The 24,701-nt window shown below is 36.6% G+C and overlaps 2 protein-coding genes across 6 annotated transcripts; one reads left to right on the top strand and one right to left on the bottom strand.

Annotated features, from left to right (window-relative positions):
- The first annotated feature begins 566 nt into the window (after positions 1 to 566).
- Positions 567 to 23,065, top strand: lsp1a (lymphocyte specific protein 1 a). 5 transcript variants are annotated; one of them, XM_083546660.1, is made up of 14 exons: positions 567 to 933; positions 6,701 to 6,847; positions 9,143 to 9,533; positions 9,624 to 9,763; positions 10,453 to 10,708; positions 10,827 to 10,967; positions 12,163 to 12,204; positions 12,611 to 12,654; positions 13,753 to 13,834; positions 14,965 to 15,105; positions 15,906 to 16,004; positions 16,474 to 16,566; positions 16,657 to 16,765; positions 22,351 to 23,065. In XM_083546660.1, exons 1-14 carry the CDS (start codon positions 875 to 877, stop codon positions 22,374 to 22,376), a joined length of 1,770 nt encoding a protein of 589 aa, XP_083402786.1. In that variant the 5' UTR covers positions 567 to 874; the 3' UTR covers positions 22,377 to 23,065. The 5 variants fall into 5 exon arrangements, with proteins under 5 accessions (XP_083402786.1, XP_083402789.1, XP_083402787.1 ...); XM_083546661.1 differs by lacking the exon at positions 22,351 to 23,065 and adding an exon at positions 17,849 to 17,904 and having other exon boundaries at positions 587 to 933; XM_083546662.1 differs by having other exon boundaries at positions 589 to 933; positions 10,456 to 10,708.
- prr33 (proline rich 33) lies at positions 17,239 to 24,633 on the bottom strand. The gene is made up of 3 exons (XM_083546658.1): positions 24,434 to 24,633; positions 23,998 to 24,045; positions 17,239 to 22,121 (listed from the first exon to the last, which is right to left on the bottom strand). The coding sequence occupies exon 3, from the start codon at positions 22,104 to 22,106 to the stop codon at positions 18,765 to 18,767; it is 3,342 nt and encodes a 1,113-aa protein (XP_083402784.1). The 5' UTR covers positions 22,107 to 22,121; positions 23,998 to 24,045; positions 24,434 to 24,633; the 3' UTR covers positions 17,239 to 18,764.
- Between the last annotated feature and the right edge of the window lie 68 nt (positions 24,634 to 24,701).

Genomic DNA, 24,701 nt, shown 5'->3' with positions numbered 1-24,701 from the left:
TGCTTCTCTATCATGGCTGATAGAAGTCCCAGAACTACACAAATCTTCCAAAAGATCCTCATTCTGAATCTTTCACAGTGGAGTACACATTATTACACAATGGGTAACACTGTTTTTAGATTCTGGGAAAAAAAATAAAAAAAAATTGGTTATTCTTTGGAATTGCTATGGATTATTTAGATGAATATGAATTAAACACTAAAGACATACATCCCTAGCAAATAAAAAAATATATACATTTCTATAAAACACATTTTAATTTCAAGCACAGGTTCTTACATGACAGAATTTGCTGAATACAATGAGCTGTGTTTATGTCACACACAAAAAAAATAAGCACCATAATTCATTCTGAATTCTGTAGTGTTTTCAATAGGCTGTGTTCATCCCATGGTTTTGTAAAATGAAGAGGATGAGTGAGATTGAGTCTGCTGAGGGGATCTTGGGGCTGTGGAGGTGGATTAGTGGCATGGGGTGGAGGATATCATCTTACAGTTCCCCTAGGAGCAGCCACATGACCTCACCAAGCTGGAGGAGGGAGGGGAAAAAAGATGTTGAACTACAGCCTGAGGTCTCTCAATGAGAACCACATGCAGAGGCTAGGCAGAGAGAAAGAGGGAGGAGAGGTAAAAAGAGGAGGGGTGGAGGAAGGCTGTGACTAAAGCATGTCACTCTGAGAAGACTAAGCATTGTGTGGATCTCACTTGATATTTTCACCAGGCAGCATTGCGGACAGGACACAGTAAAAGTGCTCACAGGAAGAGTGCTAGGTAGAGAGCTCGGAAAGACACACAGGAATACAGACATTCCAAAGGGCATAGAACAACTCTTTCAGCTCTACTAGTTTAGTAAAGAGCGACAAAAGGAAAGAGAGATGTCAAGTGCAATCTTGAGACGAAACTCCAGCAAGCAAGGCTTGCAGAACCTCCTCAGGTGAGTCTTTGAATGAGATGTAATTTAATACTGTCGTAGGAATTCATGTTTACAGCAAAGCTTAACAGATTGTGACAGTCATGTGATCTCTGTGTGGTAGTCTAATAATAGTTAATAATGAGTGGGTTTGAGATGAGGACCCTAAACGTTGTGCTACTACGACTTTCACAGATTTTATACCTGACCAAATTATGTTCTAAATATATGGTCATATAATAACACAACAGTTATGTATACCACTTCTTCAGGAAAATAAGTGCACCTTCAGCCTTTAATATTAATTCCAGATAAGTGCTGATGAAGACATTTGTTGATACTTCCTAAGAGTTTATTGTTTCTTTGGGAGATGGAGTTGCTGAAATGGGAGGGTAAGGTCAGTATTTTGTACATGCAAAGGTCCATTTATTAAAACTTTGCTAGCGTGACCACATGACCTTTGCCTGGGGTGACAAAGGAAGAAAAGACTGTGTATCTGATATGGGGCTTCCAGAGGTTCTGGGGGTGTTTGGAGTTTTAAGATTCCTCAGCTGGACTTTGAGCTTTAATTGTGAGCCTACTCTATACATGGAACTTGTAATTTTTAACCAAACTTAACTGATATTAAAAACAACACTTTGATGTTTTGTAGCAATTCGATAGTGAATACTTCAATCAGAGTTTTTTATTTGCTATAAATAATTTTGCATAGTATATTGACCTTTATGTAAATAATGTGATTTATTTATTTTTTTATGATATATAATATTAAATAACTCACTTACAGGTCTAGGTCACAACACTACAAATTGTATACAAAATTCAAGGATGTGAATAGTTATGCAATTCACTTATAAAGTATAAATAGTGTATATTGCCAATTTTCCCTCAGTATATAACCTACATAACTCATCATATTTAAAAACCAAAGTATAACAGTCAGCATAGTCTCATTCTCAAGGGAAATTCATATTACATAACTCAGTTTGTATGAAATGTTATAAAAATGAACACCAAGATTAGGTGCAATGGTCATACACCTAAATTAAAATACAACACCTGATTTTTTGCATGTGATCAAGATCAACACAGTATCTTGAGAAGAAGTTGAGAACAAATGAGTAACTCTATGCATCAAGCCTGTGTTTTGAGAGAGAACAGAGTGGTTTAAGCTCATCGTGGCTCTAACTGTATTCATATCTGCAGAAACATGGCTTTGGGAGGATCAGGTGTACTTTGTCAAAGGCATTTCATGAGGTATACACAGGTTGCATTGTAGAGGGTAAATTATTTTTCCCTGGGATTTTGCATCCCTGCCAAAACAGCCTTCTCATAACTGACAAGTTGAATTTGCCCTCAAATGTCTGCTATTTGTCTTTTTTGTTACTGTATAGGTTGGAAGGCGCACAACGGACATAATACTAATGATGCGTTCATGCAATGCTTTGATGTTGTGCATACACTTCACAGAAGTTTAAGAATCATTTCCTTTCGTGCTTTTCCCTCCCTGAGTGTGTACATAAGCACATGAGAACCAGTGTGATTCATAGCAGCCCTGTGTAAAGCAGGCCATTCATCTTTACACACAGACATTCTGCAATAGAAATGCTTGTATGTAGTTCAGTATTTCACTCTCTTGGGTTGAACATGGAAGGTAATATATAAAATGTGATCTCGATGATGTACTGTAGAATGCATAAGTGCATAGCCATGCTTTTTGCTTATCAACAGAAAGCACAGAGTACACAGAGATGGATTATTATGACCTCTTAGACACTTGTAGGAAGGAACTACTCTTGCTTTAAGGAAAACAACTGCAGCTGTTAGGAAAAGTCTCTTCTGGTTCAGTTACTACCACCACACAAATGGAAACAAGGAAGTATGTCATAAAATAAAGCAGATAAGGAACAAATTGAGTGAAACTGTGGCTGAAAGGGAGATAAAAAAAAATTGCTCCCGAGCTCAAGGCCCATCAGTTAATGACATGGGTATTTGCCAGAGGGGGCATATGATGAATCACAGTGATCTGGAGTGAATCAGTGTAGTTAGAATCCCTTGTCAAGTCTGCACTGGATTTATGAGTGTTCACAATGATTAAAACATACAGGTTGTAGCTATGTATGATATATGCATAGGTATATGTTAATCTATGTATATATGATAGTTTTTTAATAATGAAACAGCTTATCATGCTTAATGATTCACATGAACAGACTTACTCGTTGTGGGTCCAGCCATGAGCAGCCTGAGCTGATCCCTGGGGTTTACGCTGCCCTCGCTTTTGTTTACGATACTGTGATAAGAACTGTAGGAATGCAGAGGGGTGTGGGGGGGGATAGGTGTTTGTGTTGAAAGGGCAATAAACTCACTGCCATCCCCCTAGTTGAAAAAAAAGTTGAAGGTAAAAAGGTTTGACCTTTATTAAACTGTGCTTAACTTTTATACAGCACTTTTTTTTTTTTTAGAATACTATTGGCATATCTACAATAGATATTAGGCAAAATATGAAACCTATTCATCTCCTGGGTTTCACCTAGATCCCCCTATGCAGCTAGACAAGTGGAGCCTGGAGTTTTTCAGACTCCAGAGTTTTTCAGACTCCAGGCAGAATAAAATGGGTTGTGAAGAGTTTGTTCACTGTTGGTGTCTGGACACTCAGACATAACATGCTGACTGGCGTCTCTAGATGTCAAAGGATGAAGCCCTCACTCCTTCACTATTTACATTTCTTAAAGAAGTTTTAGTCCTTTGTTGCAAGTGGACAATGAGTAAACAAAGATAGATTTTGTTTTGGGGAAAATACCCTTTTACTTCATTGAGATGCAGTCTATCCATTACAACTGTCTCTTTTCCACTGTTTCAATTACAAGCTGGTAGATGTAATAATTTGTGTGAGTTTCTGCGCTGGGATTTTCCACAAATGCTAAATTGGTGCTCTGGATTTCCACAAGCTACTTTTCATACACGGGGAATTTGTGTAGGGAGTTTGTTGAGTCTCCATTGTATGCTGTCAGCAGGGAGACATTCAGCTGGTCTGGGTCAATAACTCTCTTTTACTCTTGCAATATGGCTCACTGTGATGACATCATCTGGCTCAGCTGCTTACACTATAAATGCCCCAAATCCTGTGCACTCACTGATCAACTTTTTAAAAAGGGTGGTTTTTTTTTTTCTTTTTTTCTAAGAGCAAAGGCAAAAGAGAAAGAAAATCTTAAAGCAATTTCTGTGGAGGGTGTGTACACTTGGTTCTCTTAAAAAAAGGCTTAACTTAGCTATTGTGTTTTGTTAATCTGTTTTTCAGGAAATTTGATCGTTGCTCCAACTCAAAGCTGCTTACACAAAGAAAAAAATGAAAAGTTATTTATCATTAGGCATAATTCTTGGTGCCATTCAGGTTTTAGATTTTAGATTGTTGCTAAACACCATGTGGGAGCTCGTGTAAGTACAAGTGTGTTAAATAGAAGCAAATTAACTCAATTTAACTTAAGACTCTTCAAAATGTTTCTGCACTTCTTGTTAAAATGAAGAAAATACAGCTTTGTTTCTTAAATTGTGCATTGTGAATGAACTATAGCACTGTGAGTTTTAAAAGGTGTCCTAAGTTTCCTGCCTGTTCTGGGTTAACCAATATCTTTTACATTGTTGATTTTTTTTTTTTAAACAAGGCATATTGCTGGATTTGGAACATATTTCACAGGACATTCCCAGAATGAATTTCAGCCACATGCATTGCTTTGATAAATGGTGCATAATGTCTTATATTTAAAAGCATCATATCACATATTAAGTACATATTTACATACACACACACACACACACACACACACACACACACACACACACACACACACACACACACACACACACACACACACACATTCTGTATATATATATATATATATATATATATATATATATATATATATATACACACACACACACACACACACACACACACACACACACACACACACACACACACACACAGAATTTCAGTAGCATAAACAGTCATTATTATTTTCTAAACATATTGTAATTACACCTTTTATTAGTAAACCTAAAACTTCTACCCAACACATACAAAAGCCTGACCAATCTTGATGTGCAGCCAGTGACTCATTGTGTTGTGTTACCGGTTATGGCTTGTTCTGGTGTGAATTAACAAATACAATAATAGCCAAGTGAAAGCTAATTCCTGCACCCATTATCACCCCCCCTCAACTCATCCCCTACTTTTTTCCATTCCTTTCTGTCACTGGGCTTACTTGCATTAGACTTTGGAAGCTGAATCAACATAGAGGCAAGACAGAGTCTTGTTTTTCTTTCTTTATAGTAATTATTGAAAAATACACAAATAGTAAAAACTATTCTGGTCTTTTTTTAAGGTTTTTAATGAGCAAGTGCACTGTAACCAACCACTGGGTAAGGGCTTTACTTAAATGAAAAGGTTTATTTTTATTGTGCAGAAAGGAATGAAATAACAGCAATCTATGAGCCTGTGGTTTCTAGACAAATCACAGCAAGGCGAATGACCTAATCTTTGTCATGACGTCATGCTTGAGGCCCATGCCAGGAAATAAATACTAAGAGAGCATAAAAGTTTTATTTGATTGCTGCATGCTATGAAAGATGAAGTTAAACTTAATGCATTGCTGCCTGCATTATCTTTCATTAGAAATTTGCTTTTGTTCTTTGTTTCACCCCTGATTGTAGTCATTGCATTAAATTTGCATTAAACTACACTCCTGTGTTTAGCACATAACTTAAAAATGTGTCTGCATGAAATATAACAGACTGAATGAAAAGGGGTTTGGCTACACCACTCCATCTGGTTTGTAACCCTTTTACCCTTTTGCCTCAAGTCTCAGGCTACTTTTTCTTTCTGTGAGAATGCCAGAAGACTTGTGTTGGCCTGGTGAGGCATGTTGTAGTCCTAAAAACAACAGAGATTAAAATTAATGTCTCTTTACAGCATAAAAGCTAATTCAAGAATGTGAGGGGTGGTGGGTCTTTCTTTCCTCATATGATCATTTATGGACCTCCCTTGTAACACATGGTCTTAGGACATGTCATAAAAACAACTGGAGCAGATTGTGAATCTAGTGGTGAGGAGGTCTGGTATGCTTTAATGGGATATTTGTGACCTATATACACTTTTAAGTGATTCAGAAGCCAGATTGGTGTTTATTGTAATACAACACCCGGACACCCAGATGGAAGCTATTTGACAAGACCCTCAACACTGTCCCAAAGGGGAATGGGATCTCTTACCTCAAAAGAAGAGCAAAAATTGTTTCTCTGGCATACCGAGTAGCATTTCTTTTTAAATGTATTATTTGAGAATTTCAATAATCAACATTATGACTTGTTACACAAAGCATTCTGGTTTAGTGTAAACTTTCTTCCCTCCACCACAACCGCAAACATGTATACACACGTGCATGCGCATGTCCAGGCACAATGGATATGTAATGAATGTGTGTGTATTTACAGGCTATATAAACAAAAGGATGCATGAATATCTCTATTGTGTTTGTGTGGGATATCTCTGCTTAGTTATGGCTGTTTGACCTTGACACAGATGTTCCATTGACTTATTCTCACATCCCAAGGATGTTTAGAGAATCTTCTGTGAAGCTGTGAAGAATCCAGGGTGTCAGTGGGTGCCATGTGGCTTTTGACTGTTGTTTTGAGTTGTTTCTCATACTTCATCCAGACTGATGACGGATTATTACTTGGTGAAATGCAAAAGCAATTGAATTTGTATTAATATTTTCGCTGCTTCCCATAGAGTGACAGCTCAGCGAAGTATTGAAGATGCTGAAGAAATTGAGAGGGAGCGACGACGCCGGGCCCGAGAGGCTCTCAGAAAGGATCACAGTATCACTGGATCTGCTGCCGCTCCTCAAGAAACCTCTGGACCAACTGAGGAGTGTCTGTAAGTTTAATATTTATAGGTGGTTTACTAGTTCTTTTCTTCTCTCATTCTTTCAAATTTATTTTTATACTTAGAGCCACAGTGACCCTTTCATTACTACCTAAGTAGTGAAGAATGCATAGTATTTCAATGCTTGATAGTGGGCTCCATGGCAATCACACTTTTATCACAGCTTCCAGCTCCTATCAGAACCGAATAATTATAGCCTGTCTGGTTCCTAACTTTTAGACATGTAAAGAGTGAAGCAGATTTTTTCTTCTAACATTTTAACTAAAGAACACACTGTAATTATGGGATGATCATAGAAGAATCTTGGATATGAGCTTTTGATCAATTTTGAACACTTTCTTTGAGGACTACAACAGTGTTATGATTTAAACTGAATTAATTAAGTCATAATAAATCACTTATATATGATTTATAAATGTATGATTTTTTTTTTGCAGCTTATTGCTTTATTTATGTTAAAAAATAAAAGTTTAATACATGTATTTCCCTCTGTATTGCTCAAACTGGGTGCTGACAGCTAATATCAAGACCTGTATATTGACCCCTACAAGACAGTACAGTGCAGACAGTAGCCTCAAGCAGTGATGTCTGCATTCATTCTCATAGTAAAGTCTTCTGTAGACAAAGGAACGTGAGTGCAGGTCAAACTTTATTAAAATTATACAAAACAAAGGAGTAGGAAATACTAAATAAGTAAACAGTATGCTTGCAGGGTAAGGGTTTGTCTAACGGGCAAACCTGGACAAAACCCAACAGGCAAACCAACTGGAGTCAAAACCAGAAAGACTGGATTGCAAAACAAACTAAATAATGTCTCAGTAACGTCACAGGCATGAATGCTGGAGCATGACTTTAGACAATAAGGGTGAATAGTTTACATTAAATAGAGGTATGTCAATGCACTTATTGTGAACAGGTGTGTAATTCATATGGAGACTGCAAGCAGGGATTGGTTATGTGAGAGTTTGTTGTTTAATCGTAATATATAATCTGCACAACTGCATGGAAGTTACCACAGAAACTAGGGTTGATCGAGATCATTAATTGGAAAAAAATACTGGGGCATTGTGCTGAGAATGTCTTGGAGGTCTTAAAGACATGAGACATTTCTGCTGTATGTGGGGTTTTAGTACTTTTCCTTTTAACTTGTATAACTTAACAGAAAGAAAATTATCATGTAATTCTAACTTCCTAGGCCTTAATGGTGTTTGTTAGAATTATTAAGATATCACATTTCATTTTTTTACACTCTATGCCTTGTTTCTTGAAGTGAAGGCTCATGAGGTTGAGGCTTTGGTTTGCCTTTACTTGCAATCTTCATTCTCTCTGCAATATTAGACTCTCTGCTATGATGCTGTCTACTTTTGCTGTTATTTCAGGTGTTGTCATATCAAATGTAAAGTCATATCAGGTGTTATTCATCCTGACATATTCTGTTGGTGTATGTTTGCCTACCGCAGTAGAGCAACAGCAAAACCACCTTGAAACCTCAATCACACCTCAAACATCTGCTTTCTCGAATTACGTTTGAAGTCAAACATCAGTGTTAATAGATGGAGTGAGTGACGTCAGGGTATAGTTTTATGACTAGATATTTGTAGCTATACTGCTGCAGGTCCTCGGGCTCCATATGTTGCTTTGCCAAATGGAGTCTGTTTATGCTCAGCTGGATGTTAACTTCTGCATGTCTCTTATAAAATGATTATGGTTATTTTCTTGTTACTATTGTTAAAATATAACATTTTCCTCAAGCCCTAAAATGTTATGGTTTTAAATGTATTGTGCAATGTCCAGTGAAAACAGCTGAGAGTCTATATGTCATTGAGATGTGAACTGATAAAGTATGTCCACGTATTGAGAATATCAGTATAATATAAAAGGAGTGAGAAAGTGAGTAAACATGAAACCAAGGAACCAAAATGTGGAGGTCAACAAGCTAGCCACACAAAGCCCAAATTCATTATTTGATTAAACCTTTTTTAAGGCATCCTATTAAACAACAATAAATGTTACATTATGTTGATACTACAATAAAATTAGTAGCAAATGTATGTATTAACAAGATTAAGTAATGCATGCCTGAAATGGGGACCTTATGAGGTGAAGTAGAAATCAGAGTAGAAAACTGATGGTTTAAATCCCAGTACCCTAAAGCTGCCACTGTTAAACCCAGTGCTGGGCCCTTACCACTCAATTGCTCAGTTTTATGTACATCATTGTAAGCTCCAGTTAAGAGTGTCTGCAAATACCAGAAATGTAAATAAAGTTTTTGGCCTCTTTCTTCAGCTTTGAAAGTGAACTGAAACCAAGCAGCTCTGGTGCACTGGAAGAGGATGAAGGTTTCAGTGACTGGACACAGAGATTGGAAAGGGGCAGACAGGTCAGGCAGGATGTAAATGACCGTAAAGAGGAGAACTTGGAGGTGAAAAGAACCATGAATGGAGGCGGCAGAAAGGGAGAGATGAGCTCCAATGTGCTAAAACGACAGCATAATTTACAAGCTGAAGTAGAAGAAGTGTTGGACTACATGCCAGGGAGGAAGACCAGTGAGAAGTGCATGTTGTTTGGAGACAAGACAAGTAGCCTTACAGCCAAAGAGACACCAGAATGGAAGGAAGATATAATCAGAGTTAACAAGAGACAAGTCGAGGTGACAAAACCACACATGGAGGAGAAGGTAAGAGCTGATTTTCTCAATTCTGATTTATAGGTGTAAATTGACCATAGATAATCTTTTAACATTTTTTTGTCTTGGATACTTTTTTAGGTTAAAGAAGTGAGAAAAGAAGTGAAGGTCTCTTATACATCTAAAGTTTTCTTACAGCAAGATAGAACACCCACCACCAACAGTGATGATCCTGATGAAGAGGAAGTGACATCACATCTCAAAATTAGAAAGACTACAAGGTGAGTTTTATCTTATTAATAAAGTATTACTATGTATGTATATAATTTAATAATTATATTTTATTTGATAGAGAATCCATGTACTTCTCAATGTTTTTTTCTAAGAGCTCTATCATTCTAAGAAGAACCTTTTATTATCTTTTTTTATATAGCAGATTTAAGAATAGGTATTGTCCCAAAGCAGGGACTTTTTGAAAGCTTTAGGGTTAGACCTTCCCTCCCTGTAGAGGTCTGCACAAACTCTTTAGGGTTCCTAAAGTTCCTAAATTACTTAAAAATTAATTTGGCTGCTAATCGAACCTCTTTACTCAACATAGCTTGTGTTGTTTTTTTTATAAATTAGATATTGTTATTTTTTTTAATATTTTTTATGAATGGGACCACATGACAATTAATATATCCTATAATTTCACATTGTGTTTTACTCATTATTTATAAATTAAAAAATAAATAATTATTTATTATTTATTTATTTATTATTTATAAATAAACATTACTGATTAATGCCTTAACGATTTAGAACCATATTACTCGCTAAAAATGTTGGGGGTTTTTTCTAAAAAAAACTTTGTGAATTTCCTGATGAAGCTAAATAAAAAAATAGCTGATGTTGGGTTGTCAGACACGGCTTTTTTCCAGGGCCTGCTGTGACTGATTTTATGACCCTTCTTTCTTACAATTTCCTTCAGCAGGGTCATAGATCATGGCTCAGAGATGAGGGAACAGGCAGGGGCCAGTCTGGAGACCGAGCAAAAGTTGGAGAAGATCCGGCGGAGCCACCAGGAAAAGGAAAGCCAGGAGCTGGAGCAGCTTCGCCAACGGCAGGCTGAGGCTGAGGTAGAGTTGGAGGAACTTAAGAAGAGGAGAGAAGAACGCAGAAGATTGCGTGAGGAAGAGGAGCTCAGGAAAGAAGAAGAGGAGCAGCAGCGTCTGGTTAAGGAGGAGGTGACAGAAAAAAGAACCAAAAATAGAATCTCTATTAATGTATTCATGACATCTGATATAGTATAATGTAAGCATTTTGTCTGTTTGATAATATTAAATTGATCGAAATGAATTACAGGAGGAGAAGAGACAGATGAAGGAGGATATAGAAAGGAGAAGGATGGAGGCAGCTGAAAAGAGGATGAGGAGCTTGAATATGTCTTCCCCAGATTTAGATGAGTCCTTCAACCCTCTCTGTCCAAAAAGTCCCACTTTCAAGGTAAATAACAAAAGCACTTCAGTAAGTAGTATAGACTTTGACTATTTGTGTACTGACTATATGTACTGTAACTTTAACTTGATCAAATGGAATTGATTGGAAGGTCTGTTTTGCAGATGATAGATTCCATGTAAATTTGTAAGTTGTAAGCATGTGTGTTTGAGATGGTGTGTTTGTGAGTGTTCTTAGCAATTATTTTGACACTTCATTGGCTACACATAAAGTGCATGTATAGTCTTAGAAACAGTTTTCAATCTTAAAGGCATCTTTGATTTGTCCCTCTGGGGGAACCCATAAAACCTCTATGTAGAATCCTATGACAGAACATTTTCTTTTTTATAAAATGTTAAAATTCTTAACCATCCAAAGTACCAATCCAAAGAGGAATGCTTTTTAGCATAGTAGGTTCAGAGGTTGTGTTGTGGTAACATGCATTATGCTTTTATGTGTTGCTGTTCGCTCTGTGCTCTTTTTTGCCTGATATCACTAGCATACATCACAAATCATCTTATATTGTGTGGCATTCATTCAGTGGATTTATTTGGTTTACATTTTTATATAAATATTTTTTCTTAATTTTAGAGTTAAGTTGGTATGTGTGTGAATGTACCTTTATTATGCTACAGTATGTGCCGCTTTGCTATAGTTGTGCCACTGCATGTGCCTATTGATTGATTATAATTTATAGATTTACAATGTACACAAATTATTATTCATGAGGAACTATGTCTATAATTTTAAGACATATTACATTCAAACATATAACAAATGTCTGGTGGTCTGGGAACATTTTCTGGGAAAGTCTGGGGAAAAAATAATTACTGAAAAAAAAAGTATACTAATTCTGTGTAGAATCATATATACAGGTTTTTAGTGAAGTAATTGTGTTGTATTTAAAGAACACACTCATTTGATTCAAAGATAATACATTTGTACTTTTTCTTGAAATGAGTACTCACTTTCATCATAAAAATAGTATATTATTTTTGAATTGTATAATATTTTTGGTTGGTTGCCAAAATGTATCATCAGTGACATCTGATTGGTTTCCCTGGCCATCACACCTACATATGCATGTTTTCCTCTCTGTTGGTTTATGTGTTGTATCTGTACTGTGGGATAGTGGTTACCTGGAGTTTCTGGTGTCTCATGTCTATGGTCCTGAGCTTCCTTCTGCTTGCATGTGCAATTTCAGAGAGAGCATGAGGAGAGATTGACAGCTGAAAGTACATGCTTGGTGAGTTGGGGATCGAAAAGCCAGAAGGCTCGCCAGCAACACAAGGGCTTCTTTTGTGGGGTTAAAATGAGAGTCACTGAGCATACACACTAATTGATTGTTTGCTCTGAAGTACAGGAGCAGGGAAAGATCCTAAATCTTTTTTCCACATGATTAATCAGTTTTATACTCAGCTTTTACTGGCTGATAGCTGATTCTTTTAACTCCAAAAAATATTATGTAAAAAAATCATGCATGAATTTGAGAACCAGAATTAATTCATGAAGATAGACTCTAATGCAGGGCAGCTAGACCTCCATTCTCAAGTTTCTCTTGAATGAGAACAAGTTAAAAAAAAAAAAATCTAATGGAATGTTCATACCACCATTCATTGCATTAGAATGTTTTCCCTTTTTATTTTTCACAGATCATTGACAGAACAGAGTCCTTGAATCGGTCCTTGAAGAAAAGGTGAGTTTATTTAGCCTTGCCAGTCACCACAAAGCATGTCAAACTCACATATTTACATGGTGACTAAAAATTCTTGGTGCCTAAACACAGTTTTTGGTGGGTTAAATAACATTAGACATTTGAGCAAAATGACCGATGTCTAAAAATAAACATGCCTTAGGTCACCTTCATATGCTGTTAGTTCATCACCTTTGTTAGCAGTGATTTATGGGTCGGGTAACATGGTCCAGATGTGGAAAATGTGTGTCTTTTCTCTGGTGGCTTGTAAAATATTGTGGTAGACTCAGACCAGGCTCCATGCAGTCTGAGACAAAAACTTATCAGTATTCACAACTTTCAGAAATGTAAAGCTGGTGAACTAAAAAAAAAAAAAATCTTCTTTTGGGCTACAAAAGAGATGAATATCAGTTAGTATAAAAACTGAAATATGACATGGTAGTACATGGCACTATGTGATTAGATAAAAAACACTGACAGAAACAGGATATGTGTTAGGTTATATCATCTGACAGTTGTTTTCATCTATAAAACAACTCAGAGCTGTGATTTGTGAACTGCATTCATCATAGAAAGCATAGGGTCATCTTGAAAGAAGCTTGTTAATCACCTGCGTGTATCACTAATGACTAACACATGTCCCAAATGCTCTCTAATTTTATTTCTTATACCTATGCAGTGACTGCTATATGAATAACACAGATTGAACTTTCCCAGACAGTTTTGATGTTCACCTTTTTCCCCTACAGAAGTGAATTGTTTAAACTTGTGACAGAAAGAGCCCAGCATCTTGCACATATGCATGCATGCAAAACCAAATATATTTTTGCCCAGTGTCAGCAAAAAGGCACCACGACAATAACGGTATACTATGGACAGATAGATATACTTTGAAATGATGATGAGTGAATAGTAGCTATGATATCTGATTTCATTATGGGAGCATTACACAAAATTGGAGAAAAAAGATTAACCACCTGGGATAATAATTCCTTATATCTTCTCTGGGCTTTTTGCCAGATGATGAGATAAGGTTTAAAACTTTCATGTGCATTCTAGTTGTTTACGTGCCCTGACAACATGTCTTTGTTTTGGAAACAGCAACAGCTTTAAGAAGACTCAGCCACCGATACTCTTGACTAAGATTGATGACAAACTGGAGCAGTATACTCATGCTGTGGAGGTGAGTTGTCATTCCCTTCTTTTCACATTCAAATCCCATTTTAGAGGTTTATCCCTATTCTACATTAAAAAAATCTGTTTAAGTATAGTCCAGCATTAAGAAGTGTGTTTGTGGTTTGGTATTAAAGACACAAATCCCAGCTAAACATTAAGAAGTCCAGAGTCCATTAAGAGTTTTGCAATAAAAAGTCTGATCTCAGTTCAACATAAAATTATAAGATCATATAAGATTATAATTCACCATTGGGATATTCAGTCATTGTTCTGCATAAATGAATCTAATTTTAACTGATCATTAATAAATCAAGCCCAAGATCAACAGTTAATCTTCATCAATATCATCTGATCCTAGCTAAGCATTAGTAGATTAGTGTAAAATCTCAATCAAGGGTACTATTAAGAAATCTAAAAACAGATCAGAATTAAGAAGACTGATCATATTTTAATATTCTGAAGGCTTTTCCTAAATCAGCACTAAGAAGTCTGATCATAGATGCACAATTAAGAGTCTGCTTTTGTCATTTTTATTAAGGTGTCTGATCCTTGAAACATAAAGAATAAAGATCTTTGATCATAGTTTGATAATAAGAAGTCTGATCTAAGTTCAGCATTAAGAAATCTGATCAGCATTTGAAGTTAAGTTCAGTTCATATTTCAGTTTGGCAATTAAACATCTATCATCGGGTAGGTTGATGCCGGTGTGAAACGTGATTCATAAACAATATAAAAGGGATCTTAAGGAAAACATACCTGAACAAATTTCATACAAATGCAGTCATTAGCAAAGGTAAGAATATAAATCCCATTCATAACTTTAAATGTTTTGAAAGACATCCTTTCTGTCACTTTTTATTAATAGTTATTCCATAAAATTAATAACTATTCACAAGCTTTGTCTACATCCTTTCATTAGAAATGCCATATGTTAAGTTAAAAGTGAGCCCCTATGGTGTTGTAGTGTTTTTTGAAGACAAACAGCCACAATAGTCTGAGATTAATTTTTTAACAAGATGGAAGTGTAAGTTAACAATGGGCAAAAATATGTTAAAATTCATTTCCATCTCTCACCATAAAAAATATCCATTACATAATGATGTATTTTAACAGGATTTTCTGTTCTTTGTTCTGTAGAGCTTGGCAAAAGAACCAAAGGGCCCCAAGTCAGCTGTAGCGGACATGCCCAGTGTTCCTGAACCAGTAGTTGCCAAAAAGAACCTGTTTGAGGCAGGAGAGGCCTGGAACCAGGGCACTCACAAAGGAACCCCATCAAAGGTCTAAAAACAACAATACCCACTAAATAATAAATAGTAATACAGAATTCAGTTTTACTCAAGAGATAAAACCCTATACAGAATTGTGTAATTATAGAGTAATCTTCTTTCAACACCTGTTCCTGGTGGTGTGTGAGTAACATTACTGTCAAAAGCTTTATTTCAACACATCTGTGAGCAATACTGTGACCGTAATAATGTCATCATATGCACTTTCTTTGTTTTATATGCAGTCATGGATGCTGACATCATGTCATGATCTTAGTGGTGATTTTGTAAAATTGTCTTTATGATGACTCAAATTGTCAAGTTGACTTCAAAGATGAATCAGATTCCACTAATTGTCTACTTCAACTTAAAGTCATGTTGTAACAAGGATGGCAGTAAGGAGTGTTGCTGTTGCACAGCTTCAGGGACACTGGTTTAAATACAAGCTTGGGTTATTGTAAAGTTTTGTATGTTTGCATGGATTTTCTGGTTTTCCTCTATTGTCCAAAAACATTAAGGTAGGTAGATTCCCTTTACTAACTTGTCTGTAAATTTCCTCTTTTGAAATAGGCTTCAGATCCACTGGACTCTGACCAGGTTAAAGCAGTTACTGAAGATGAATGAATACTTTAACGAGTTAAATGTAAAAGTAACTTGTCATACAGGATGAGGAGGGGAAATGTATGACTGGCAGAAAGGCTACATTAACAAACTCAAAAATAACATTCCAAATACAAAGCTAAAGGGACGGAACCTGGATTTTGCACATTTGAACTTCTAGAGGTTTACTGTGATACTTATTGTGCGTTTTAGGACACTGATGGACTGAAAGTGGGTGTGGCTGATCTGATCACTCAGTGGGTAAAAGGAAGCCCAGAGGGTGGCAACAGATATGCACAGCCCAAACCATGTGTAAGTGTATGATGACTATCACATCACATCAATCCATTACAGATATAAGCAATGCTTATAAACACAATTAACTGTATTTTGCAGTCTTATAATACAAATACCACATAGATTTGACAATATTCAAGATATTTTCATCTGCTCAGATGTGATTTTTTTGAATTGCTTGCAAGAATACATCAATACCTGTTTATCTTTTCTGCTTCCAATTTCTATTTTCTTCTCCTCAAGAAAAAAAAGACGTAACATTTCTTCTATTTGTCTCTGTTTGGGGTAAATGTTTAAATCCTCGCTACTATAGTTGCAAGTGTTTTTGAGGGAGAACTGTTGAACAATAAGGGAGTTCACACTGCCCTCTGGCGGTGCGCTAATTGTAAAATTGTTCAATTATTCGATTTTATTTTTTTATTTTTTTACTTTTTATTTTTATTTTTTTACTTTTTATAATAAACATCTCCGTACTTCTTTTCAGGATGTTAAAGCAGGAGATGTGCTTCAGAAGAAGAACATGTGGGAGATCATAGGGGAAGGTTCACAAACCTGCCGGTCAGGACAAGCGGGGAAGGTATGTTTTTCATTTGTTTTCTATATGCTTACATCTTTTCAAGCTTTTTTGCTGTTTTGATTTACAAGGGTTTTTTTTTTTTTATCTTAGTGCACCTCTTCCAGCAAACGCTACAAGTTTGTTGTGACCGGCCATGGCAAATATGAGAAGATTCCCATTGATGATGACGATTACAGTGATTATCCCAGTGAAAAATCAAGTAAGGAATAAAATAATTTGTACATTATATTATTGCATTGTATAATACATGCATATTTAGGTGTATAGTAAATATTTTTTTTTCATCATCTCATCTTCTCCCGCTTATCCGTAATTCGGGTCGCGGGGGCAGCAGTCTAAGCAGATTCCCTAGACACTTCTCCGTGTCCAGGGATCGGGCCGTCAAGGCCCCCGCCTTCGACTGCTGCCCAATCCTCTCAGCACCGGTCCCTTGCGGTCCCTCCTGCAGGTGGTGAGCCCACGGGAAGGCGGCCCCACTTCACTCCGACGTCACGGTCCTTGGTTTATTTTCTCGTAAGGGTCCCCTGGAGCATAGAGGGTTAAGGGCCTTGCTCAAGGGCCCAAGAGTGGCAGCTTGGCGATACTGGGGCTATAGTGAATATTATTCTATAAAACAGTCTGAAATATTTACAGCTAAGAACATTTTATAACCAAGTATGTCCATGTCCAATCTTCTCCAAATTAGCAAATTTTATTAGAAAAACAATATATAAAACATTTAATCCAGCACCTTAAAGTGCTAAGTTGTATACAGATCACATTTCACTGCCCATACAGTGTACCCATTCTGATTTTTAATGACAGACAGACAGACAGACAGACAGACAGACAGACAGACAGACAGACAGACAGACAGACAGACATCCAGATATACACACAGACTCACATTTACAACAAAAGGGCAAATAATTCAATATATGCCATGGACAGTTAACACCTAATTTCAACATAACTGTAGCGGAACAATCAAAACCAAATAGCCATGCATAACAGCTGACCATATATACTTCTGCATCATATAACACATTTTCAAGTTAAGCTGCCTGTCACACTTTAGTTGTAAACAGCTTCATGAAGACCTGCTCTGGTCATCATTTTCATGTGAGATCCATGGTATATTCAGGCTTTTCTTTCTTTTTTGCATTCACACTTTTTCATTCATTTCCAAGTGCCTGTTTTCTCTCGGTTGCCCTCATTCCACCTATTCATCCAACTACAACATTCAAACACCCTGTAAATACTGTTCCTTTACTGAACATACAATCAGACCTTTGTCTCACAGGCTTTGCCATACAAAGCAGCAGATAAAATAAGAGTGAACAGTGAAGAGAAGAGAAGGAGAAAATAAAAATTAGGGAAAAAAAAGCACCATTTTGAATACACTAAATGTAAAACACAATCACCAGCCTGTTTATTAGGAACATCTGTACACTTGCTCATTCCTGCCATCATCCAATTTGCCATTTATGTGCCAGCACTTTATTGCACTGCAACTAAAATTGCACTAAAAGTCAATTGCGAAATGTACTGTTCACACCAAACATCAGAATGAGGCGGAGTGGTTTAAGTATTTCATAAAATGCTGATTGCCTTTTCTCTAGAGTTTAGACTCTCCAGTAAAAAGCAGAAATGTCTTTTTGGTGAGATACATCAGAACAGAGCAGAAACCATTTTATAAAACACTTAAACAAAATTAAGTATGATGGTATACAACAGCAGACCATATCTCAGGTCCACTGATGTCAGGCAAGAACTGGAATCTGGATAACTGCATGACACAGCAGGTATAAAGGTGTTCCTAATACAGTGGGCATTGAGTGTAGTGTATGTTTAAGCTACAGGTGAATGCTTCAGAGATAAATTGATGAATTATGATGCCCATAATTCAGATTTACACTCTTCACAAAACTTCCTTTGAGTTTGATTACTTTGTGAGTAGATTGTGCAAATATCTTATGTCATTCAGCCATTTCAGAATGACACTGGACACAATTTATAAAATGAAGAAGCTCACATCTTGAATCTCTCTGTTAGAATAATATGATGTGAGTAAAGAAAAGCAATATGCTTTTTTTTCATGATTCCTATTTGTAATTCATACAAACACCTTATATTTGCTTTTTACTTAATTTCACCTTTGGTATAGTTAGATTGTTATAGAACTGTACACAATTACTGAAATCACTGTTATTTATCACCTAGACAGCAGTAGTTTTTGTAGTAGAGAATCCTCTAGCTGTTCTGTTAAAGTCTTTTGGTTCTTCGTCTTTGTTTTTGCGGCCTATGAGACCCATTTCAAACACTGTTGCAATTTTTGTCACTGGTCGAGAAGCTGCCTCTTTTAGTCTCCTGGCATCAAATCGAGGACTATAAAGGAGAACAGGAAGGCGATGTGCAAATGAAGGAATTTCTTTTGTTTCACTTGATTTAGCCTCTTCATCCTTTTGCTCCTCAGATTTGTTGGCTTCAATCTGTTGCATGATACTCTCTTTTGTTGCAAACATTTGGAATAGGACAGCATCCCACATTTTTGCTGCCCTAGGGGGATCTTTACCCTCTTTTTCAATAGTCTTATCTGTTTCTTTGCCTTGATTTTCCTGCTTAGTAGTTTCCTGAGCAGTTCCATCAAGGGCATCTTTCTTCAGTTCTAGTTCGTAAACAGGAAACTTTGGTTCCTCTACCTCCACCACCATGTGTTTCTTAAGTCGAGACCAGCCACTGAGTTTTGACTTCATACCTTTTGGTTTCTGAAAGGCTTTTAGGAGAGGCTCTGCAGTTGGGAGCATACTTTCCTCCTCTTTTTCAACTACAGGCTTAGCATCTTTTAAAATCCTCTCTTTTGGTGTTGCTAAATCTTCACTAGGTTGAACTTTTTCCTTCTGGTCATCCTTTGGCTTGAACAGAGGCTTATCTTCTACTGTTTCTGTCACTGGTATTTCAGGAGCCTTAGCTGGGGGGGCAGATAAAGATTTTTGTCCTTTAATTCGCTCCAATAAAGACATACGAGGCTCTGGTTTCTTCTGTGAAATTGTGCTTATTTTTGTTAGCTTTGCGCTTTTATCTGCTTTTTGGTCAGGCGTTACAGCTTTTATAGGTGGTGTTGGCTGGCTTTCAGGTTTAGTAGTCTCCTTTAAAGATACAGATGGCACTGTCTTTGGTTTAGAAGTGTCATCTTTTGGAGTCTTAATTTCTTGTGGTTCAGGAATAGTGGTTACTTTCACGAGAGCCTCTGAAGGTGCTGTGTCAACTTTAGATACAACAATAGTTGGTATTTTGACCTCAGAAACTCCAGTGGCTTTTTCCTCTGTTACCATTCTCTCTGATGTAGATATACTTTGCTTCAGTTTGAGCTCTGCCTCTACTTTCAGCATTGCGACCTTTGACACATCAGCGATCAGGGCAGCAGGACTTCCATTATCAATAGCAGCAGTTATGGATGGTGACACTTTATCCACAGGTCCCTTGAGACTCTCTGGTTTCTGTTTCGAAGCAGGTACACGTATTACCTGTTCTGGGGATTTATGTTCTACAGTGGATGGTGATTTAGCTCTAGAAAAACTAAATGCGGGTGTATAACTCTGTATTCCCCCATAGGCAACATATTCAGCAGGGGTTAAACCATAATATTTTGATTTGGGTTTTGATGTTGGTGTTCTTGGTCTTTGACCTGCAAACGAAGTTAAAGTATGTTTTTGATGCCCCAGTAAGGGTTTACTGGTTTCAGGAAGATCAGAGCTTGGTGTTTTGGGACCTCGAAATTCAACTGTAGGAGTTAGAGGTTTAGGACCTTCATCAATACTGGTCATTGAGCTTTGGGATTCAGTGGTCTCTGTAGTCTTTTTAGCAACTTTTAATGTGATCTTTGGCTTTGACAACTCTAGTTCTGTGGGCTTTTCATAAGAAAGTATAGCTTCTGAACTTTCAGATGTTTTGATTTGGACCTCACCATTTTCTATGGATTCTAAAAGATTAATTTGCTGTATTAGCTCATTGTCTTGAGAAATTTCATCACTTGGCCCAACTAAACTTGAAGTTGGTGTTTTGGATCTTCTGCCTTCTATATACACAGGACAGACAACAAATAAAAGTGGGTTGGGTCTTGAAATTTCTATAACAGGTGTCCTAGCAGGTGAAACATGATATGATGGTGTCTTTGGTCGCCCTGATAGAGTTTTTGATGGTGAAAGATCGAATGTTGGTGTCCTTGTCCTTGTAAGGGTTCTGCCCCTTCTTGTCTCAGTCATAACTGTTGCATCGCTTGCTTCGGAAGTTGAGGTTAAGAGAGGTGTTGTATCTTTCTTAATCTCTAAAGCTGGAGTAGTCACAGTCTTTATTTCTGAAATTGGGGCTGAATCACTTATCATTTCAGTTTTCTGCGTTATACCACTTTTAGCTTTAGATGTTGGTGTCACACCTTGTTTAATTTCAGATGTTGGTGTTGTACCCATTTTAATTTCAGATGTTGGTGTCACACTTTTTCTAATTTCAGATGTTGGTGTCGCACCTCTTCTAATTTTAGATGTTGGTGTCCCACCTCTTCTAATTTCAGATGTTGGTGTCGCACCTCTTCTAATTTCAGATGTTGGTGTCGCACCTCTTCTAATTTCAGATGTTGGTGTTGCACCCCTTCTAATTTCAGATGTTGGTGTTGCTCCCCTTTTAATTTCAGGTGTTGGTGTTCCACCTCTTTTAATTTCAAATGTAGGTGTTGTGACCCTTCTGATTTCTCTAGTTGGTGTTTTATCTCTCTTTAATTCAGAAGTAGGTGTGACAATTCTTCTAACTTCAAATGTTGGTGTTGGAGCTCGCAGCACTTCAGAAATTGGTGTTCTACTCCTTTGCATTGTTGGTGAGGATGCATATTGAGAGATTTTTAATGTTGCTGTTTTAGCGGTGTAATTTGTAATTTGCGGAACATCAAACATAGGTTTTGAGGATGGCTGAGGACTTCCAGCTTTAGAGATGATAAAAGTAGGTGTAGCCAGCACATTATTTGTTTGTTTTACCGCCACATACACTGGTATTGTAGCAGTAGGCTGGATAACCTCAGCTGTTGTAGTTACAGATGTAACAGTTAGAGACGTTGCTGCATATGAAGAAATAAATGGAGTGGTAGGAGTTGTGTATGAAAATAGTGTGGCTGAATGTTGTGGTGTAACATAAGGCTGTGGAGAGAACCTTGCTGGTGGGATGTAAGAACTGCTGCCCTGATGAGGGTAAGGGGATAGTGAATGCTGATACAGTGGCCTGATGTTGAACCGTGGGTACAGTGAAGCTCCATAGATAGGTGTTTCTGGTGTCTTGGGTGGGGTTGAGTGGTCACTGTACTCCAAGTCAGGACTGGCCTCACTTACTGGAGAGAGGCTTAACCGGAAAGGGGCTGGTGTCTGGGAAGCCTGGGCAGCAGCTTTTTTCTTAGCACTTTTCTTAAGTAACTTCTGGAGCCTGACATTTTCCTTTCCAGGTTTAGGAAGTAGGGGTGGTGGGTACTGCTGGGAAAGCAGGCCTGCTTGGGCAACATTGCGAATATTTACAGCCATATAATTGTCGACCCCTGAAAAAGATATGAAAAAAATATTAACATATATATTGTAAATGTATGTCCACCATGTGGCTTGAATTGAAAAAATAATTTGTATGCTTTTATCTTAAAATATTTTAAATATTTAGCATATACTTAACAAAAATAAGTATGACATGTACATAAATTGTATTTCAAAATGTGTAAAATAACTGTTAAAAGTTGAGATGAACTATGAGTAAAATGTACTTTTTGTTTTGTAGGAGATGTGTGCCACAATGACTTTTAAAAGATTGCTACCATACTACCAGTTTATGTTGACTTGGATGATTTATTCTGGTTGTCATTAAGATGTCCAGCAGCAGAAATTTAGTCTAAGGTGGGTCTTGTTGATTTTTTTTCATTTGTGTGACATATATAATCTCTATTATTATGTTGTGAAGCACATTATGTTTACATTGTTGTTGTTTTTTACCAGTATTTGTTTAAAATGTATTCACAAATGTTTCCAAACCATACATTTTTTTTTTTATTATTATTACAATTTTGTCTTTACGGTTATGTATATGTAAATAGGATGTTAGAAAGATTTTAGTATTTTATTTTGGACTTAGACCCAACACCAAATATTCTGGATGAACTACAGTTTAAAGTACATTGTTTTATATATGAAATATAATAAATACAAACGATCCAGGTAGGTCCAAGCCTTTCTTGTTGGTAAATAACATTGGTATATGGGGTCCAGTTTGATACTGAGCATAGTCTTTGATTATTCATTTAAACCTAAACACTGGAGTAATTCCACTTTACTATATTTATGATAAACATTTCAGTTCAGAGATGATCATTAAGTACCACTTCTCAGAATGGTTTTCTGTTTTTTTTTAAATATATATTTTTGAACATGTTACCAGTGAAACCCTGTTCTATTGTACAAGTAATTTGTTTAATAAATTTGACCTTTTTATTATTAAATTCCTTCTTGTTTGCAATTTATTATTATTCGCTAAGTGATTTGTAACATAATATCTATTCAGTGGAGTTTGTGACACCCACCTCTTCTGACACAAAACCACACCCCACCTAAATGCTGAAGAGTTCAAAGGCCTTATGTTAAGCATAGGCAAGAAAAGATTGTCTGTTCAATTTCACAGAATCTGATGCCTCACTTTCACTCCAATAAAAAAAATAATGCCTCATGTAGGGGCAGTTCAAGAAAAGGGCTTGGGTGTATTATACATCACAGACAGTTGACACATAATCAACCTCCATACAATGTATCAGGAGATACAGGTGACAAACAGCCATGTTTGTGCAGTTCAGATATTATGTACTGAGTTTTTTTTAGCAGGATTTATTGTAAATCTAACATCTATTTTATTGTGAAAGAAGTCTGTTAACAATTAGTGTTTAGTTTAATGAATATGCAAACAATATTTTAAATATATTTGATAACTTTTTAAATTCCGATTAAATTAATTACATATAATTAAAGTCATGTGAAACAAAATAGGCTAATTTTATCTGTCTTATTGCATTATTATTAATTGTATCTAATTTATCAGTGAAAAATTAAGTAGATCATTTTAAAAATGTGTACATTCTATTAAAATTATCTTATAGAGCAGATTGGTCATAAGGGTTCCTCAGAGCCCCACTCACACAGAAACACAATCTGTCTCCTGACACATGACACATGAGAAGGGGTCATCCTTTTAAGGCACTAGAGGCTTAGCCAGTTTGAATTCACTCCAACACATGTTCAAAAGAGGAAAGTGTAAGAATAGTCAGGCAGTAGATTCAGGCCTTTCACAAGTAATTCTTATTAACACCACTGAGCAAAAACAAACCACCAAACAGGTAAACACACACCTGCAAGAAAAAAGAAATGGACAAAAATAACTTACCAAGACAGATAACAGATAACAGATGGCTCACTTCAGAAAGAGTCCCCTCTAACAAAAATAAATAAATTCACTTTCAGAAACAAATGCAAACTATTTTAAAATAATGGCAACCAAAGGTAAATTTGGATTTTGGTTTTGTATGACCTCTGAATACTTCTAAATAAAGAATGTCTCATCTTATCATCATCTGCTGATATTTTTATTTATTTTTTACAATCCAGCAATGTTTTATAATTTATCATCAAAATATATTATAATCTTTCTACAGTAGGCTAATGTAGCATAATACAATACATCTAATGTAAGTGACAGCACAGACACTTTCTCCTACACTCCAACACCACCTGATGCAGTGACAATAACACCTCGGCATGCACTTTTCCAAATAAGATAATAAGATTCCCAATAATATTATATTGATTCAAGTTTATTTTACCTGTGTTTCTGCTGGTTAGAGGTGACTAGCTGCTGCCTGCCTCTCCCAGCCTGTAGTATCAGAACAAGAGGCTCATGTTAAGCTCAACTATCGTGCCTTCCTCCAAAATGGAAGGCACTAACTCTATAACAGTCCAAAAATAAAACCTGAACCCTTTACTTAGAATGTGCACGGAGTGGTGATGTGGTGTAGAGGGACTGTCCACCATGGCAGGAGGTGGCAAATACACCTTACATACAGCCCCCACCACTACCACCTGCCTCAAGTC

This window comes from Silurus aristotelis (genome assembly GCF_946808225.1).
Source record: "Silurus aristotelis genome assembly, chromosome: 7".
Classification (NCBI taxonomy): Eukaryota; Metazoa; Chordata; class Actinopteri; order Siluriformes; family Siluridae; genus Silurus; species Silurus aristotelis.
Note: the sequence above shows the minus strand (reverse complement) of the source record. Positions and strands in the feature narration are given on the sequence as shown.

Bases quoted from the DNA above. Each gene is read 5' to 3' on its own strand.
- lsp1a (XM_083546660.1), top strand. From the start codon at position 875: ATGTCAAGTGCAATCTTGAGACGAAACTCCAGCAAGCAAGGCTTGCAG. The intron at 9,534-9,623 runs GTAAGAGCTGAT...ATACTTTTTTAG, and splicing joins AACCACACATGGAGGAGAAG to GTTAAAGAAGTGAGAAAAGA. The intron at 15,106-15,905 runs GTCTAAAAACAA...TGTGCGTTTTAG, and splicing joins ACAAAGGAACCCCATCAAAG to GACACTGATGGACTGAAAGT.
- prr33 (XM_083546658.1), bottom strand. From the start codon at position 22,106: ATGGCTGTAAATATTCGCAATGTTGCCCAAGCAGGCCTGCTTTCCCAG.